This window comes from Buteo buteo, chromosome 4 (assembly GCF_964188355.1).
Source record: "Buteo buteo chromosome 4, bButBut1.hap1.1, whole genome shotgun sequence".
NCBI lineage: Eukaryota > Metazoa > Chordata > Aves > Accipitriformes > Accipitridae > Buteo > Buteo buteo.
The window spans coordinates 9,331,839-9,351,028 of NC_134174.1; the positions used below are offsets into that span (position 1 = coordinate 9,331,839).

Below are 19,190 nucleotides of genomic sequence, written 5' to 3' on the forward strand. Positions count from 1 at the left end.
CCTTAATTACATACTTCTATTTTTACTCAAAAGCAATCATACCTCACACCCCTCCCCGGATTGGTAATTTATATTTTCCACTCAGGATGTTTCAAATTACCCTCTCAACCCTTTCCCTTCTGTTGACAGCTCAGACTTCTACCTACCCTGTAGGTATATAAATATACATTTTTCCATGTCTCTCAGATAACGTTGTGCCCAGACTGTGTATTTCCTGATTGTCTCTCATATTGTGGTCTCCTACTGTACAGCTATATTTCTATCTGTTGGGATCACCTCTAAGGCATCAACACTTCATCAAAAGCCAAAGGCATTTCTTTACGGAGCATTAAGTTATGATGAGGTATTTTATTTGAAGTCTTGTATTTCTGATATCTTTGTGTCTGTTAAAATCCTGTTCCTTGAGATATGGTCATTGATTCTGTGTGTTTGTGCATGTGTTGTGTTTTGAAGTAAAATAAGGAGTTAGCTGCTGGAGATTTTATGTGATGAAAGATAAGTGATAGGAAGAAAAGAGAAGTTTAATATCTGGAAACACTTCTAAATCCCAAACTCTTAGACTTCAGATGTAATAATCAGGCCAAAACAAAGAGGAAAATTTTGAAAGAGTTATTAAAGAATTCTTCCCCCACTCCTGTCTTGGTATTAAATTTGGAAAAGCATGGACCTACATTACAGCTGAGGAAGAAAATGGTATTTCCAAAAAATGCATCTACTTTTTTACAGTCATCACAACTTTGAGCAACTCCTAGTACATATAATGTAAAAGAGCAATGATTTAAGTGTAAGACAGATATTATCCAGGATGGCTTTACATTATCTTGGTCAGGTATTCAGTGAGCTAGTACTAGGCAGCTGCATAAATCCAGCCAAACACTGAGTTACTGAGGTTGGGCTGCTGCTGGCACCTTGCCTAGAAACCACCTGGGTGTTTCTGCACGATTTCTCTGATATCAGCACTGGTGTAACCTTTGCTTCAAGCCGCATTATCTAGCTTATTTAGCTCTTGTTTTCACACATTTCCTCCTGTCTCTGCATTTTCTTCATCATCCTTCCAATGGACCCAACTGCGTGATCCAAGCCCCTGCTGTCTGCTGCACTCGGTGGTCCCAGGCTTCAGCAGGTCAGGCCCTGAGCTCTGATTCCCTCCTCTCCACCGCAGGCGCGTGGCAGAGGGCACCGCTCTCTAAAAAGTCTAGGGCAGCTCTAGAGATCGATTTGGCTTGCCTAGGATCTGCGCTGCTAGAGCAAATGCGCTCCTAATTTAGACAATTTGGGCACTGTAGGCTTACGCATCTCTCTCTCATGCAGAATATACAGTGCCCCAGAAAAGAAGATTACATTTAATTTTATTTTTTTTTAAGTATGTGCAACTCCATTACTGGTCAAGAAGTGCAGATGCATTTAGTTTTAAGTACAAAAATGGTGCCAGTGAGAACAATAGCTGGTCCCATGGCATATAAAGAGATTAAAATAACTCTTTTGAAAAACTCAGAGTGCCCCATAAGGATGAACACTCTGCACAGATAGATGGGTCATAAGCTCATTGCATTTTTGAGTGTATTAGCCATCACATGGTTGAGCTGGGATTCGCAAGGAAGGAAACATGTCATGCTGAAGCATGTCAATGCTGATCTTTATCACTGATTTGAATAGCCATGCTTGCAAGTTTTTTAAAAGTTGGAAAGTTTAAAAATAAATGGATAATTTCCATAAGCCACCCCTTAACTCTCCAATTGCTTCCTTTAAGCACCTGATAACAGCTGTGAGAAAAGGGTCTTACAAAAATCCTTATGACCTCCATACTCAGTGGTTTTCTGTAGGAGTTTGTCTGACCAAGGACGGAGAAGTAAAGTGGATTTTACCGAAGAAAGCCCTCAGAAGAAATATATCTATAATATTTGCTATGTAGATAAGGTAAATGTATTGCTGAATAGTTATTTATCTTTTGTCTTAGCGACTGCAACATGCTTCAGGCTCAGTAGTTTAATATAGGGTATCGAAATAAGTAGATCCATGCCATGCTCTCATCTTATAATGGGCTGTGCCAAACCTCTGGCTATGAACAGATTTTGACTGGGATCTGAAAAAGCAGTGTAGTGCAGTGCTCAAAGGCAAGAAAAAGCAGCAGCATGCTACACCCCTGCAGAACACTGCAGTAGGAATGCTGAAATGCTCTTCCTTAAAGGTTAATTTCATCATTTCTTGCCAGCTATGAGGTGGTTCAGGAATGCTCAGAAGAAAGCCAAAGAGGGGTAACCTACCCTTTTTTAAGTTGCTAGAACTTTTTGTAAATTTAAGGTCTGCCTAAGTGCTGCCTACAGTTAGCGTAGCCAGCACTGCCCTGATTTTATATTTCTTACATTTTAAGTTACTGACAAAGTCTAAAAATGGCTATGCTAGGAAATGCGTTTCCTTTGAAGTTTGGCTCTGAGAGAAGCATTGCCTTCCTTTCAGCATTTCTGCAGAAGCAGGAGACTGCTTACCCTAATTTAACTTTCTGCTCCGCTGCCTTTATCTCCTAAGTAAATAAAGCTGTTCGCCAGAGAGCCTGCGACCACTTTGATACTGGAATTTTGACAAAACGCTTCCTGCGGCAATTTACGTCCCAGATAAACTCCCGCCACGCCTATGACATCATGCCTCCGCAATGCCCAGCAGCGCGCGGGCAGCAGGAGCCCGTGTCCCGGGGGGGCAGCGGGGGTGTCCCCTGGTGGATGGGGGACCCCCCCTTCCCTCCCACCCCCCCACCGCCCTCCGCACCGTGGGCGATGGACAACGCGCGGCTCTCTCCCTCTGGCTTCCCCCAGCGATGCTAACGAGCAAGTGGAAATGATAGGAATCGAAGAGACGCAAGGCTTCGCGTCTATTTCAGTTTGGAAGGTGGAAAATAAACCAAAAAAACAAAAAGAGATGGAAGAAACCTGTAGTGGGCAGCCCCGAAACAAAGGGCGATTGGAACACAGAGGGAGTTTTTGCTCTGTCTTCTTTAACTGGTTAAAAATTGGACTTGTGTATCTGTAGCTGTCTTCAGCCAAGAAATCCAGTTTTCTTCCCATCTCTTAGGGTTTCACCCAGGAAATTGTCCATTGGTAAAGAAATCATCAAGGGCTTTCTTTAAAGTGTGTTCTGTATTCTGAAACAGGGTTTTCACAGCGCCCTCCCAGTAATCACAAAAGGCAGTTGAACAAGATTTTCAGTGAATTAGGAAGGAAAAACATTCCTAACTTATTTAGTTAGTTGTAACCATCGCAGTATGAGAGCAACTCATAACGCCCAGAATTTGGAAATTCTGATAGGATACACAGGAGTCATCCTCATTTCATTGATGGTGAGTAAATGTCATTGAGGTCAGATTTTGAGAGGAATGTCAGTATATAAAGATGCAGATTAACACTTAGTCTGATCTACTGCAGAACATAGGACTCTGCTAGCCAAGGCAGCACCAAATATTTTGGTAGAGCTACATATTTACTAACTGATTTGCCAAAGGTTCAAAACAGATCTCTGATTCAGCAAAGTAAGATTCTTGTTGCCTGAGTCACTTCTTAGCTACAAGAAGAAACAGCCCAGCATGTTGCTTTTGTCCATTTGAAGAGTTTTATGTCTCATGCCTTTCCACTCTAGATCTGAATATGGCCCTGAGCTCCTGAATTCTTTGTGTTTTTTGTTTTTTTTTTAAAGTTCCCTTGCAAGCTCTCAGATTCTCCTGCAATCTTTTTAATCTTTTTTTTTCTCTCCCTCTATTGCTTTTTCTCCCTTTCTTCAGTGAAACACCTTCCTTTATTTCTTCTGCTAATCCAGTACACAGGCTGATTGAGATGTGGTGTCCATCCTATTGGGACTTGGCTGAACCACAGAGAAATACCGCCTGCCAAAAAGCCTCCCCCTGTCCTCCTGTCTGGTTAGTTTTGCTGCTTTAATAAGTGTGTTCATAAAACATTGAGGGTTGCACAGGTTTCCCTTGTTATTTTTAGACTTATCTTCCTCTTTCACCTGATCTTTTATGGGATAGACTGCATTCTTTGCTTATCCAAATCCTCTCTCCTTTGATCTCCCCACTGTAAATGGGGCTGCTTAATTAAGTGAAATGTTTCACTTCATGGGTTTATTTTCCTGCAAAAGCCTCCTCCACCTCCCCTTACTTACCAACCTGTTTTCCCCAACATGAATCACCTTTCAGTTCATAGCAGCCTTTCGAAACGCTGCGAACCCGGTCACCTTTCACACTGGCAGAAGTCAGCAGAGAATTACGAAGTGCCATCTGCAAAGTCAAGTTCACTCACCTAGCTGGTCTCAGCTCAGTTAGCCTCAGATTAATGCTCGCTTGTGTCAGCCTTTTCTATCAACAACACAGGTGCGTTAAATAGAAAAGCAATACAAAGTGCTCAAGACAAACACTGGAACAGGGTAGAACAAATCTCGCACATCCAGTGGGATGCAAACTATCTTAAAAAAAAATATAGGGACTTCAATTTATTTGTAGGAATTTTTTGTTTGTTTTGTTTCTGCTTTTTGTGGCAGGGTTTGAGTGAGGTTGATTCCATTTAAAATTTATGCTGTTTGTCTCCTGCAGAACCTGACTCATTCCCCTCTACCCTACCCTCTTCCAGGCTTGCTGCTGGAAGGTTGGCATCAAAGTCTCCCTGCTGAGTGTCCAGTCCTTCTGGCACAACCCATCCATCCTGTAGAGAAGCACTAAGGTTTTTTGCAGGCATGTCCAAATGCAAAATGTATTGCGCAGCTCTGATCAGACTACAGAGAAGACACCACATGGTACTTAGGCCACTCAGGAACCTGAGTTTCATCTTCAGAATGGCTTATGGTTGAATCTCCAATGGCACATAAGCTGTCATCTAATCCACAGAAGATCATAAACCTATAAGTACCCCATTTTTTAAAGTACTTTTGGGCATCTTGGAAGCTCACACCAGTCCTTAGTGTTACATCTTAACCCCTCAGGACTCAGACTTCATATTTCTTTATAAACTCTACAAATAAAGTTGAATGTGTTGGGTGTGTGAGAGGACCCCTTTAACACAGAAGAGACTAGTTGAAGTTCTTCAGCTTCTCTGCTTTTTCTTGATGGATCAGTGATAAAGGAACTTACTTAGAGCTCGGAAAACTTTACATCATAGGAGAATGCTGACTAGAAGGACATATCTCCTTGCTTATTAAATACGCATTCACTGAGAGCTTGGGAGAAAAGGACCATGTGGTTGATTCATTCCCTCTGAGGGAGGGTCTGGTGCTCCAGTTCCTACTGCACTTAACATAAAGTAGAGAGTTTTTCAGAGGAAAACAGATCTTCTCCCTTCCTGGTTAACATCTGAGCAACATTCTTACTGCTTTTGGCTAAGCTGAGAGATAATTATCCCATGAAAAGTGAAACACCTTCAATAGGAAGGAGTGAGGAGCTCCCAGGATGGCTCTGGTCCACCCACCTGGCTAGGAGGGACACTTCCCCTAGGAGGGAAGCCCAGACCAAGACATCTAGTTCCCCAACATGGGAGAGATTTAAGAAATATTTCAGTCCTTAGTGTTTCACACTGGCTACTTCAGATGGTCCCAAGAGAGTGACTTGCTGGTGTGGTGCCTAGTTGTCCTTGTGAAATGCATGACAATTCCCAGCCTGGACATTGCAAAATCTGCCAAGCAGATGCCTACTGCACTCAGTATTATCAAGTCCCTGTTGTGTATCTAGCCTATGGGTGTTTGAGTCTCATTGTTAAGTGGGTTTAAGACTCAATGTGACAAGTCATTTTTAAAACTGGGATTTTCAACACACTTGAAATAGAAACCCTTTTGAAGCTCCCAGGGAACAGCATTCTGGTTTGAAATTGTCAGTAGACAACAGCACTGCTGAACCACAGAGGCATCATTAAAAGAAAAGGGTATTTTTTTACATACCTTATAGCTAGGTTCCCAAATAATTGTCACAATTTCAATAGGTGTCAGATCCAGCAGCTCTTACTGACTTCACTGGATGATGTGAAGCATTATGCATTTTGGCAAATTGGAGGTTTATTTAGGAGCCTAACTTCTGGCACCAGCTTTTGAAAATCTTGGCCAAGGTTCCCACATAATGTTAACACAGTCACACCGTATGTCTCGGTATTGTGTGAGATCTACACATCCAGCACTCTGCTAAGCTGCAAATTTAATAAGACAAGTGAAAAAAAGAGAAAAGCTTACATATGTGCGGTGTTGCACACAGTGTGTATTTGCTTTTATTTGAGAAAGATTAACCTTAATTTACCACCTCCTGATTACATTTGGATACAAATAAAAGGTGAGGGACTAAAAGGCATCTTTGTAGATCATCTGGGATCAGGACTTAGTCTAAGGTGATTATTGTCAAATCAAGCTCACACAGAGGGCACTGGAAAAACTTTAAGTAACTACTGAATTCATTCTTTAAAAGTTTTGTGCCACAGACTTTATACAGCAGTTGAACAGAAAAACCCTTAGGACTTCCAGTTCTGTTTCTATTGTGATTTTTTTTCTTTGTTTTGTTTTGTTCTGTTTACTTTTCATTTCTTAACCTGTATATTTGTATTAAGTTATCAATCATGGCAGTGAAGGCCTAAGAAACCTCAGAAGAGTAAATTATGTGGTGAATAAGTTTCTTGCAGGATTCTTATCTAGCAGTACTAATTTTACTCATTTCATGTGATTCATTTTTCTTGATGTCAGCTATCTGGAAGAAAAGCATCAAATCTGAGCTAGTTGTTTAGACTTCTCTATCAGAAAGAAAAAGACACCTTCTCTGGGCAGTTCCCACACAGCCAAGATAAGAATCTAGGGCAGGTGAGATGAACCCCACCCTGTTGCAAAAGCAGCAGATGCTGAGAGAGCACAGTGATGGTGTTGTAACAACTTTTATGGATCCAGATTCTCATGTAGTCCACGTGAAACAACCCTGCCAACCTACTCCTGTGACATTTGCTCGAAATGCAAATCTCTTATTGTCTCCAGTGGGAGATGTCACGTATCTGAGACAGCATCTGCTGCTGCTGCTGTGAATAAATGTCCTCTGTGAACTGGGCAGAGAACACCGATATCATTACCACGAGACATGCAACAGGATGTGAACTGACATTTTCAGAGGTGAAAGGCTGCTCCACTCACACACTTGGCCATGCAGCCTTGACCATCATACATCCTATTGATTGCTATGAAAGGAAGCACAAGCCTACAGGAACTGTTCTGCAGCGATGGGTGGACACAGCTTTAAACAGCTGCCTGAGGACTTTGCCAATGGGTGGCCAAAATGAAGTTTTCATTCCCTTGCTCCATCCGTCATGCCACAGTGAGTGATGCCTCTGGAAAGAGCTCCCGTGTCCAAGCATAACAGGGTCACACCTGCCCAGCTGTTCTTGGTGGTCATGCTGTCTTAGGATGGGATCCAAAGCCCGCTGAAATAATTGGAAAAGGCCCTGTTGACTCAAGCGGATCTTTGGATCAGACTCTTAGTCCTTGTTTCTACTAAATTAGCTGCGCAAGCTGGCAAAGTTTTCCCTATATCCCTATATCATGCATGGTAGGGTTTGGGCCTTTGGGATTACTGTAACAATTTATAGTTCTATAGTGGTAGACATTTTAGCCTAGTGTTTTCTAGTAAGTGATGTCATTGCTCTCCTCTTCCTCTGTTAATGCATTTTTGGCAAAAATCTAGAACATCTTTAAGACCCATGGGGCTACTCCCATTTTTCACATAGAAATGGACTTCTGGGATTGAACTGTGAATAGCTGAGCAATCAGCAAATTTCCAGAGGATGCAGACTGTAACTCAGAGTAGCGAGTGAGAACATGAACCACAGAAAATGCACATACAAAGGAAAAATCAATGTCTAGTACATAGTAAGGGGGAAGAAAGTTATTACATGCTTGGGGAAGTGAAGAAGTGAACTTGTTTCTCATACTATTTAGAATAAATTGATGCAAAATTTTGATCCAAAGGCAATTAAAGCACATGTGTTTCTTTCTATTGATTCCAACAAACTTTGGTTCAATCCCTGCAAAGATAAACATGCTTTTGATATCAGTAGGGTTTTTGAGGTCTGATTCTGGTATGAGTGGCAAAGACTGAGACCTTTGTTGTTCTAAACGTAAGGGGAAATGTTCATTCCTGAAGTACTGCTCGTGTAGCAAGTGTGCGTGTGATTTGGTTTCTGTGTAGTTATTGTGCTGTCTGAATCATTTATCCTGTATTATGGTTTGTTTTATTTTTTTACCACAAAGTCTAAGATCTAAATTTTCCTAAGGCAAAAGTTTTGGATAATGCCAAACCTTACATAGTGGAACAAATCCTAACTGCAAGCCTTTAACTGGCACCATAGATCGAACATGTGTCAAACTGGAGATGCGGGAATGTGAACTAAAGTCTTCTCTGTTGAAATTAGCCACGAAGGAGGACTGTAGAGCAACTGCACCACAAATCTTAACTTTCTCCCTGCAGACTACAAAGGCGTTATTTAACCACATTTCTTTCTTCACAGACTATGTTATGGCTCCACCTGGCAGGAAACACAGGGATTACTTAGTTAAAAGTAGTGTTAAAAAAGAAGCATCAACATTTTATATGTAAAAGGATGTCACCAACTGGAACAATGTTTCCAGTTTGTCTTTTTATGATCCAGTATTTGTACTGCCCCATTAACATATCTAGATGCCTCTGAATTCGGAAGAAGCTTTCTCAGACTCAGATTAGAGGCTAAGTGTAAAACAAGGGATGGAAAAGAGATACAAACAGCCAGGGGAAGGAAAGCAGAGATAGGTGAGTATGAGATGATGGGTCACCAACATGATTGGCCTTGCAGGTATGTTCCTGGGCTCACCCTGAAAGGCATAGAAGGGAAAAATTGGAAGGAGTTTGAGGAGGTAGGTTTGTGGGTAGTCTTCAGGCAAGATGTGTGAGAGCTGACTTGCTTTGTGTAAGCCAGAGAAACAGCTGAATTGATTAGTTTTTTCGGTATGGGTCAAATAGAGGTGGGACCCAACCCCAGCAATAAATGAGTGACGCTGAGGAAGTGTCAGTGATTGCTGTAACAGTTGTCTGGACCAGAAGAGGATAAGACTCTGCTGTTCAAAGCCAGAGAAAAGGATGCTACAGCACCTGAGCCATGGGGCCTGGGCAAAAGTTTCAGCTATGTGGATGAGTAAGGAAAGTCACTTCTGAGAGATAATAAGTTACAGGGATCATCCAGCATCTGGAGAATATCCCTTTTGTAGAAAAAAAATAAACAGGAGGCATGCTGGTGGGGCTCTTGCCCAGTTCTGGCTCACTGCATCAGCAGGGCGGAAACTCAGCCCCAATAAGAGGAGCAGAAAGACAAAAAGCAGAAAACCGTGAGAAGATGCTTCAAATACTTGCCATTACCCCATAGTAGCCACCGGAGGGCACTCTTAGACTTGCTGTTGAAAGTGCTTTCTATGTTAGTTTGTTCAGCATGTAGGAAATTTAACCCTCTGTTGGTACCTGTGCCTTCATATGGAGAGCCAGACAGCAGGACAGGGGTCTCCTTCACTCCAGACTTGATATCCTCGTCTTTGTAAAATATCCAACGTGATATTTAATTCACATTCTATCCAACATCAAGCAGACAAACTCTCTTTCCTAATGCTGTCTTCCTTTGCTGAGTATCTTAGAGAAGCTAAAGTTCATATCCCCTCTAAGTTTTAATTTATGTTAGCAAAATCTCTGACTGAGAAACAAGAAAAGCCTATAGGAATTTTTCTTTAAAGCTTGTATATATCTATAGGTAGGTGCAGGTATGGGCATATAACTAACAGGAACTTAATATTTATAATTCTGAGTTGTAGTGCAAATGAGTGAGATGAAACAAATTAACAAGTTTTGGGTGTTTTTAGAAGATAAAGGAGAATAGGTGGGAGTGGGATAAAGGAGAATGAAGGTGAATGGGAAGTGCTTTTGAGGAGAGGTAAAAATGAAAAGAGAAGAGGAAAGAGTGGAGAAATGAGGGGAAAAACGTCCCTTTGAAGAACCAGAGGAGCACACACTGCCAGTGTGCTCCCCTGCTTTCAAAATAACACCGAGCTTTTTCAATTGTAAGTCAAATTACCAGCCATTGGCAAATGTGCTTTACAAACCGATATAGCTGATCCGGACCAGGTAGCTTTCCTACTACACGAAGAAACCTGCAGATTACTTATATTCCTTTGCTCATATTCCTCTCATCTTGTTCTCTCTCTTTCATTCAGTGTCCAAGCAAAACCTATGATCCGCTCATAAAGTCTACCAGAGACTTTCCCGATGAAGTCATTAGCTTTATTAAACGCCATCCACTGATGTACAAATCCGTTTACCCAGTGACGGGAGGACCAGTTTTCACTCGAATCAATGTGGACTATCGGCTGACGCAGATTGTGGTGGATCACGTCATGGCAGAGGATGGGCAATATGATGTTATTTTCCTAGGAACAGGTATGAGAGAGGACTTCCACTATCATTCTGCACAAACCACATCCTTTAAGAACACTTTTACTCTGATAGGTTCTGAAGAAATCTGTTGATTAATATCTTTTTCCTACACATGCAGCTTTGGGAAGCATTTAAGTTGCTCCTGATTCTGTGCCAGGACTTCATGCAAATGCTAAGGTTAGATTAATTTGTCAGCTCAAGAAATGGCTACTATTGGGATTTTAATGCCTCCTGGTCCCTAGGTGATAAACCAGTTAAGGGTCAGAGTACCTGGACTTTCTTACCCTCTGACTACTGTTCACTACTTGTCTTTACACTACATGGTTGTCCAGCTCCAATTCCTGCTGGCAGCACATCTATAACCAATTAAAAGAAAAAAAATTAACCTTAAAAACTTCAAGGAGTACTTCCTGTTATCGGTAGTGACATGGTGCTTCAGCATTAAATCTCATGTGACATTGAACAGCTAAGAAAGATTTAAAATTGGGCCTAAGGCAACAATTCCACTTAAATACTTTTAAAGATATTACTTAGCAACGTGAATAGCTCCAAACAAGAGGACCAGAATTGAGCAGAGAGGTTAAACTACTCTGTCAGGGAAGAAACCTGCTTTGCAGTTTTTCTATGGATAATTATGTATCTCTTTACATTTTTATGATAGTTATATGCCTTAAGGAAGAAGTCTAGTTTTACCATAGTAATTAAATTTAGAATCACTGGATGAATCATGCAACAGCATGGTATGCTAAGAAATATTAACATACCTATTCATAACATTTCTGAAGTAATAATCTACAGTCTTACTCCACTGGAATTTCTTGTTCTTAATCCACAATTTGAAGTTCTCTCACTAGTAATAGGTCTTATAAAGCACTTCTTGCTGGTAGATCTGAACGCTTTATTAAGAAGGTCATTGCCATTATCCGCATCTCACAGCAGGTGAAACTAAGGTACAGGGAGGTGAAAAGGTTTATCCAAGGGCAGTGGATGAGCCACTGACATGAGCTGCAGAGCAACTAAGGTTTCTGTTTGAATCCTACCGCAATGCTAAATTTCATGTCATATAGTGTAGTTTGATAGGTATGGATATTCTGAGGTGATTTGGGGAAAGGAGTGAATTGTTACAGAGCATCGCCTCTTAAAAAGTGTGGGTTGTCTCAGCCTTCAAGAGTTCCCCAGCTGCGTTATCACACACATGGGTGCAGAGGTAGTCTCTCTTGTGGACCATTTATGTCTTTCAGCTCAAGCTCTCTCACTACTCTTGTTTTCCAAAAAAAAAAGATGGTGTGAGAGTCCCTCTATGATCCCCACAAGTCAAGTACAGTGGTGTCAAAGAGAAAAGCACAGTTTCATAAAAAAGAACATTAAAGTGCTGTTTGCTCCCCTGCTGCCTGAGAAGGTTAGGAATAAGTTTTAGCAGTGGTGGTGGAAAATACTTGTTGCTTTCTGAATGTCATCTTTCATATAGTCAAAAGAGAAGGAAAGGGAACACATTCCCAACTGTGAGATGCCTAGGATTTGGGAGTACTCACTAAAACTTACTTTTCTTCTGATAATAGTGAGAAAAAATAATTTAAAACTTAGCTGTCTGAAAAGATGAGTTCACTAGTTAAAATGTACAAAATATTCTTTTAGTGGCCTGTGGTGGTTTGACCCTGGCTGGACACCAAGTGCCCACCAAAGCCGCTCTATCATTCCCCCCCTCAGCTGGACAGGGGAGAGAAAATATAATGAAAGCCTCATGGGTCTAGATCCCAAGGAGACATCACTCACCAATTACCATCACAGGCAAAATAGACTCAACTTGGGGAAAATTAACTTAATTTATTACCAATCGACCGGAGTAGGATAATGAGAAATAAAACCAAATCTTAAAACACCTTCCTCCCACCCCTCCCTTCTTTTTGGACACAGGTTCACTCCCAAATTCTCTACCTATCCCCCTCCAGCAGCACAGGGGGACGGGGAATGAGGGTTGGGGTCGGTTCCTCACACCTTGTCTCTGCCGCTCCTTCCTCCTCAGGGGGAGGACTCCTCACTCCTCCCCTGCTCCAGCGTGGGGTCCCTCCCACAGGAGACAGTCCTTCACGAACTTCTCTGGTGCGAGTCCTTCCCAAGGGCTGCAGTTCTTCACAAACTGCTCCAGCGTGGGTCCCTTCCCCGGGCTGCAGTCCTTCAGGCACAGACTGCTCCAGCGTGGGTCCCCCGCGGGGTCACAAGTCCTGCCAGCAAACCTGCTCCAGCGTGGGCTCCTCTCTCCACGGGGCCACAGGTCCTGCCAGGAGCCTGCTCCAGCATCGGCTTCCCACGGGGTCACAGCCTCCTTCGGGCATACCCTGCTCCGGTGTGGGGTCCTCTCTCCCCGGGCTGCAGGTGGAGATCTGCTCCCCCGTGGACCTCCCTGTTCTGCAGGGGGACAGCCTGCCTCACCGTGGTCTTCCCCACGGGCTGCAGGGGAATCTCTGCTCCCGTGCCTGGAGCATCTCCCCCTCCTTCTGCACTGACCTGGGGGTCTGCAGGGCTGGTGCTCTCACATGTTCTCACTCCTCTCTCTGGCTGCAGTTTCTGTTGCACAGCAATGTTTTCCCCCCCTTCTTAAATCTGTTCTCCCAGAGGCACTACCACCATCACTGATGGGCTCGGCCTTGGCCAGTGGTGGGTCCGTCTTGGAGCCGACTGGCATTGGCTCTGTCGGACATGGAGGAACCTTCTAGGAGCTTCTCACAGAAGCTTCAGCTGTTGCTCTCCCCCCCCCCCCAGCTACCAAAACCTTGCCGCACAAATCCTACACATGGCTATAGAGGTTGCTTTCAGATGTTTGCTATCCTCCACTATAAAATTTGTCATAGGAATAAAATTATATTGAGAGACCAGCAACTAGAATATTCCCAGTTTAACTGTTACTGCCCAGCAGCAATGTTAATTCTTGCAGGGTAAATGGTGTGGTTTAGGCATCAAGGCCAGCATATACCATGCAGTCACTAGGTGGCACTCCATAATATGCAGAGATTTATTTATCTTCAGTGCGTTCCTTGGAAGTGAGTTTTCTTTTGCAGAAGCACATGTTTTTGTTCTACTTTATCCTCTAAACTCATCTTATGGAAAAATTAAACTTGAAGATAAAATTTCAAATATTATATAGATAGACTGAATACAGATATCCCAAATAACCCAGGAGATTTTGAACAGCAGCAGATCAGAAGCTTATTATATGTTTGAATGTATGCAACCAACTTGTACATAGGCAGGCTTTAGCAATTATGTCAAATAAAGAAACAAAAAAAAGCTCTAATACATAAGGCAAACTGAAATACTTTTGGCTTTGATTGATAATATGACCTTCAGTAGTTTAGGAAAACAAGAATGAAAATTTGATTCTTTCCATTATAATGTATTATTTTTCATCATTTTGATACTATGCATAGTGCTAGGGACTAAGCTGCACTGTGTCCTTTCCATGCTGCACATCCCACCACCCAGCCCACCTGCCCTGAGCAGTTTTTAAGGGTTCTTTTTAAGGCCATTCAAGATTCATCAGTGTGTGATGGTCTGAGATGAAATGAGCAGCTATTTCTTTCACCAGGCAGGAATTCAGTTTAAAATTGATGAATAGGTTTAATTTAAAAAAAATTCTGTAGATAACTCCAAAGAAGTAATTTCTGTCACGATTAAGTTAAGATTTTGATGTTGAATGGAGATTTTGGTCAAAAATTTCCTTAAAATTAAAAGATAAATGAAAAAAGTGCATTGCTTAAATCCCCACATTAAAATGAAACCTACTTCTGATTAAGGTGCTATACTGGATGAAAATTAATTCTATAAAAAAGAGGAAATAATTTTCTGCCAGTTTAGTCCCCTAAGCTGGATCTCTTTGGGGTCAGATGGGCCCCAATTCTGGCTCAAGGAAATGTGCCGAACCTTCTAGCTGGCAGCATGGACGTGCTTGTCTGTGTTTGTGTTTGTGTAGCAGGAGAGTTAGACCATCCCTGCCAGACGCAGCCTGCGATTGTGTTGGCTCAGCCATACAGTAAAACCATAAATGTATGGTGTAGATAGCAATAGAGGCGGATAGGGATAGGTGTTGTTTGGAGGCTACATCCTTGATGCATTAACTTTGTCTTCAGGGGATGAAATGGAGTGGCACATATGTACTGAAACATAAGTGTGGGGTTTACATGATGAACATTTGTTTCAGACATAGGCACGGTCCTGAAAGTTGTGAGTATCACAAAGGAGAAGTGGACTAAGGAGGAGGTGGTCCTGGAAGAGCTGCAGATATTCAAGGTAAGCATTAACAGTCACAACATCAATTAAATATTATTCAGGGGACTTTAAGGCCCAAACTGGCTTTGTCGGTCTGGTTGTTTGTTTACTGGAACTCATTCAGGTTTCCAGAGGGACACTATGTAAATTCTTAACTACTTTGGTATTCTTTGGGTAAGTCAATTGAAAAAAGTCCAGAACCAAACAGACTGTGATTTTTCAAACCCATAGAAAGTCTCATTTATCCTTCCTTGTTGTAGTTTGAAATGTTATAAGCCCAAATTTTTTTATTAGGAGTATTTTCTTTTTAATGCCAATTTTTCTATTGTCTCAGGTTTGGGACTATTCTTAGTACAATTATAATTTTTTTAAAACAAACAAACAAATAAAATTCCACAGATACAGAGAAATTATTTGAAATAACAACTGTAGGAATTGTAAATATAAAGAAAATAAAACAAAGTTAGTTTTGATCATCAGTGTGTTTTAATTTGTTGGTGAAGGCGGACTCAACATTTTTGACCATTTTAATTTGGTTATTCTGGCTGAGTGATAAAGAAGAAAAGTAACTGGACCCCTGCTAACACCAATGACTTCTTCATAAATAGAGCTTGTAAAAAGCCCAAACCTCCTTTCTGTTGTTCAGGCACAATTTCTGATTAACCTCATTGCTGGGGAGGGAGTTGATGTCGACATACCATTACAGTATGAAAACGGAGACCTGTGTCTTCCCTACTGATTTTCTTTTCCATTTAGTAGCTCCTTCTTCATTCTTTTCATTCTCATTTTGCTTTTTTCTCATTCTGCATAGCTCTTCTTCAGTTTTCACCTTGCTTTTTCATCAAATTTTATCTGCATCTGTGGCATTTTGATTACTTTCTCACACATCCTCTCTCCTATGTGCTGTATGAAGTTTTAGCCAGAATTTCTGCCCACACTAAATGAATTTGGAACTTAGAGACAGCGTTTTCCAAGTGTAAGGACAGCTTCTTTAATAATTATTTCAAAGATTATATTTCTCCATATGCCTTTTGATATGTCATGTGTATGATGAAGCTTTGATTTAAAGGATCTCCATGTCTTCTTCCCACTGTCTTGGACACCAATTATAAATATCACCTTGAAAATTTCAAGATTACTCAGTGGCCTGCCAAGTAATCAGCAGTTTCAGTATGCGCACCAATTTGCTGCATTCTTAAAACATAACGTCAAGGGCAAATGTACCATATCATATTTAAAACAAAAAAAAGGTTATTTTTTTTTCCTGCTCAGCAGACATTCCTTCACATTTTTATTGGTGACATTTATAACTGTTACCTCTATGTTTTTGAATATAGAAAATTGAAGGCATTGAAGGGCTGAAAAAACATCCCTTATTTCCTCAAAGTGCATTAACATTAAACAATAGGCTTAGATTAATCATCTTCTATTACATGATAGATAATACTCTGAGCTTTGTCCTGTTCTTACATCAGTCACTGGCAAAAAATTCACTGTCTCTCATAGCAGTGAAATACATCCTGGTGTAGAGGATCTGCCTATGTATCCCTTAAATGCCATCTAAGCCTTTGAAATAGTGCTTAATAAGAACTTAAGTTGATGTGAAGGCTCATTGCCAGTCTCCAGGATGGAATAGATCGTGAAGTCTAAGAATTAAAGTCAGTGGCCTCATAAGCAGCAGGGAAAATTTATGGGAGGTGTTTTTGGAAGGATAGATTTAGTGATTTCTGTATATTTGTTTTTAATACTTGTTTAAAACAAGCAAATGGATCTGTAATTTTATTTACTTTTTGTATGTTAAACTAATCTACCTCACTAATTTCTTTTTCAGCACCCTTCGTTTATCTCAACCATGGAGATTTCTCTGAAGCAGGTAATCACAAGCTCACTTAATTACTGCGGGATATATGGTACACTGAACACTTAGCTTGTTATTTTCTGGTGATGCCTGTTACTTACTGGCCAAGCTTTCCATGGATGACTCTTAAAATGTATCTGGAAGGAAGGAGATATGTTTGAACTTGTTTGCCTGCCTAACTCACATTTGCTTACAAACAGTAATTTGTGTACGCAAGCTGGTAATTATTCACGGAAACAAATCTTTAGTCATATGGTAGTGGGATTTGTGAATGAAGTCGATTCACGTTCATTTTCCGGACACTAGAACTACCTGTCTCTTTACAATCTAGTAATAAATTATTATTACTATTATTGTTGTTATTTTTATTAGAAGTCAAGAGAGATCAGGGCCTCACTGTGCTAAAATCTGAGTGCACACAGACCGAAACCCCGTCTCCCTCCTCTAAAACTGCAGTCTAGATCTGGGTGGTCCAACCCTGGCAGTCACGGGAGCCAGTCCCAGTTGGGAATCTCCCAGTGGGAAACGGTTTTATGGCAGCTCCGCGCTCTGTGATGCCTCCGTGCGCGTTGGGGAGGCAGCGTGACACCAGAGCCATCCCTCCCTGCCCCGCAGAAGTGGCCGGAGCGGCTCCGGCACAACACGCTTCCCTCACACGGGAGGCAGGAGGTATTTTGCTGTTCAGGCATGCACAGCACAGCTGCGTCCCATCTCCCCTGAAAAAAGGTGGCAGGCCAACTGGAAGTATTGCATGAGCCAGCTCCGGCTCAACGGCAAGCACCGGGACCACCCTTGTCTCAACAGGCGATCTACTCGCACGTTGGGGAGAGGGGAGTAACATTATCCCCATCCTACCTAAGAAGCAGAAGCAGAAGATGAAGTTTTATTCACACATGGTCATCCCTAGTTCCCAGATTCTTGATATCACAGCTATCCAGCCACTTGTTTTTAAATGTGTTATTAAACCGTTCTTTCCATGGCTTGCTGCCGATTTTTTACTACAGCACAAATCTAAAGGTGTAAGGTGTTACGTGCTGGTGTCTCTCCAGGACTGCAGTCCCCTTTCCTCTCTGCGTCTTGTCAGGGATGGATGGGGTCTGGCCAGTTCACACTGAGCCCTGAGAAACATTTTACAGTAAGGGAGGAATCCTCCCTCATCTTGTGAAATCTGGGACAAGGTTGAAAGTCTCCCAAGTGTGGCACTGAAGAAGGGAACTTTTTAAATGGGCTACTTGGAGAACGCTCCTAATTCATTCGCTTTGCCTGATTTGCAGCAACAATTGTACATTGGTTCCAGGGATGGATTGGTTCAGCTTTCTCTGCACAGATGTCACACGTATGGGAAGGCTTGTGCAGACTGCTGCCTTGCCAGAGACCCATACTGTGCCTGGGATGGAAGCTCGTGTTCCAGATATGCCCCCACTTCTAAAAGGTAAGAAAAAAAAATACAGCGTGCTGTAAAAGATCTTGCTGCCTGCAAGAATTTTAGAGGTTCCTAATCAGAACGTGTTGCCTTTTTACTTAGCATGTCATTTGCCTTAAAATTCGATCATACTCTGGCCATGTTTCACATTTCTACTCGAAGAGCTGTGAAGACAACATAGCTTTGTTTAAGTGTGTGTGACAGTAACTCAGCTACTGCAGCTAACATCATAAATCCATCATTTTCCTTTTTTATGCTGAATGCTTTAAGGCATGAGATGCTAAGATGGAGGTCCAGGTTGTGGTTAGCTCTGCCTGAGATGCAAGAGCCTCTCTTAAGCTTCTGACTTTTGCATAGAGCACCACCGTAGTTATAAAGTGGAGTTTAACACTCCCAGAGTGTTGAACAGTAAAATACATTTAATTCCCTGATCTAAAAAAACAATTGCATTTGTGGTCTAGCCATGAGAGGGAGACAGAGATTTGAGTGCTGTGATTTGACTGCATCGGGAACAGTTTATCCACAGTGAAAGAAGCTTCCTCTGAACTTTCCGTACCCAGCAGCTAGGACAGCAGCATGAATCTGCATGGAGGGAGAGCGCACTGCAGGCTCCAGCAGTGCAGTGCCTAAGCTGCTGGACGTGTCTCGGAGTTTTTGGCTGATTTAGCCAGAGCTCTGGGCTCGCTCGTTGAGCCAGAGTCTTTCACAGCCTCTTCATTCCCCTTTGGACGAAGCCTTCCTGACAGTAATTCTTGCAGTGCGGTTGCAGTCTGATCTCAAGCTCTGGAAAGAGACTTTCTGCCTTAGGGGTTGCAGGGCTGGGACCTGAGCAATTAGACAAACCATTGAAGTTAATGACTCATAGGTTATCATGTCATGGTGTCAAGGAACTTTATGCATTTCCCCTCAAAGGCAAAGCAAACTAAACTCAGAGAAGCATAAATGAAAGGAGAAAAGCAAGTGTTCAGGCTCACTGCAAAGCTAGTGACACATGAGGCTTGCTGAAGTCTGAGGTGGGCTGGGACACGGAGATTGATGGTCCGTGCTTTTTAACAGATGTGCAGTTTGGTGGGAAGGCCAAAAAGTCTGTGGCTTCAAAACAAAGGATGGGTGACCGGCCTTTGGAGTCCTCCAGTAGATCAGTTACTTGAATATTTTTCTTCTGTGCAGCAGCCTGTGCTTCCAGCATGTCTACAGCTTTT

General features: G+C 42.0%; 1 protein-coding gene across 5 annotated transcripts in view; it reads left to right on the top strand.

The window, feature by feature from the left end:
• SEMA3D (semaphorin 3D) overlaps positions 1–19,190 on the top strand; it is a 147,443-nt gene that overhangs the window by 107,717 nt on the left and 20,536 nt on the right. For all 5 annotated transcript variants that reach the window (XM_075024728.1, XM_075024726.1, XM_075024725.1 and 2 more), the window contains 4 exons: positions 10,225–10,447; positions 14,640–14,728; positions 16,539–16,580; positions 17,840–17,997. In XM_075024728.1, the coding sequence (XP_074880829.1) occupies positions 10,225–10,447; positions 14,640–14,728; positions 16,539–16,580; positions 17,840–17,997 (512 nt within the window). The remainder of the gene's footprint in view (positions 1–10,224; positions 10,448–14,639; positions 14,729–16,538; positions 16,581–17,839; positions 17,998–19,190) is intronic.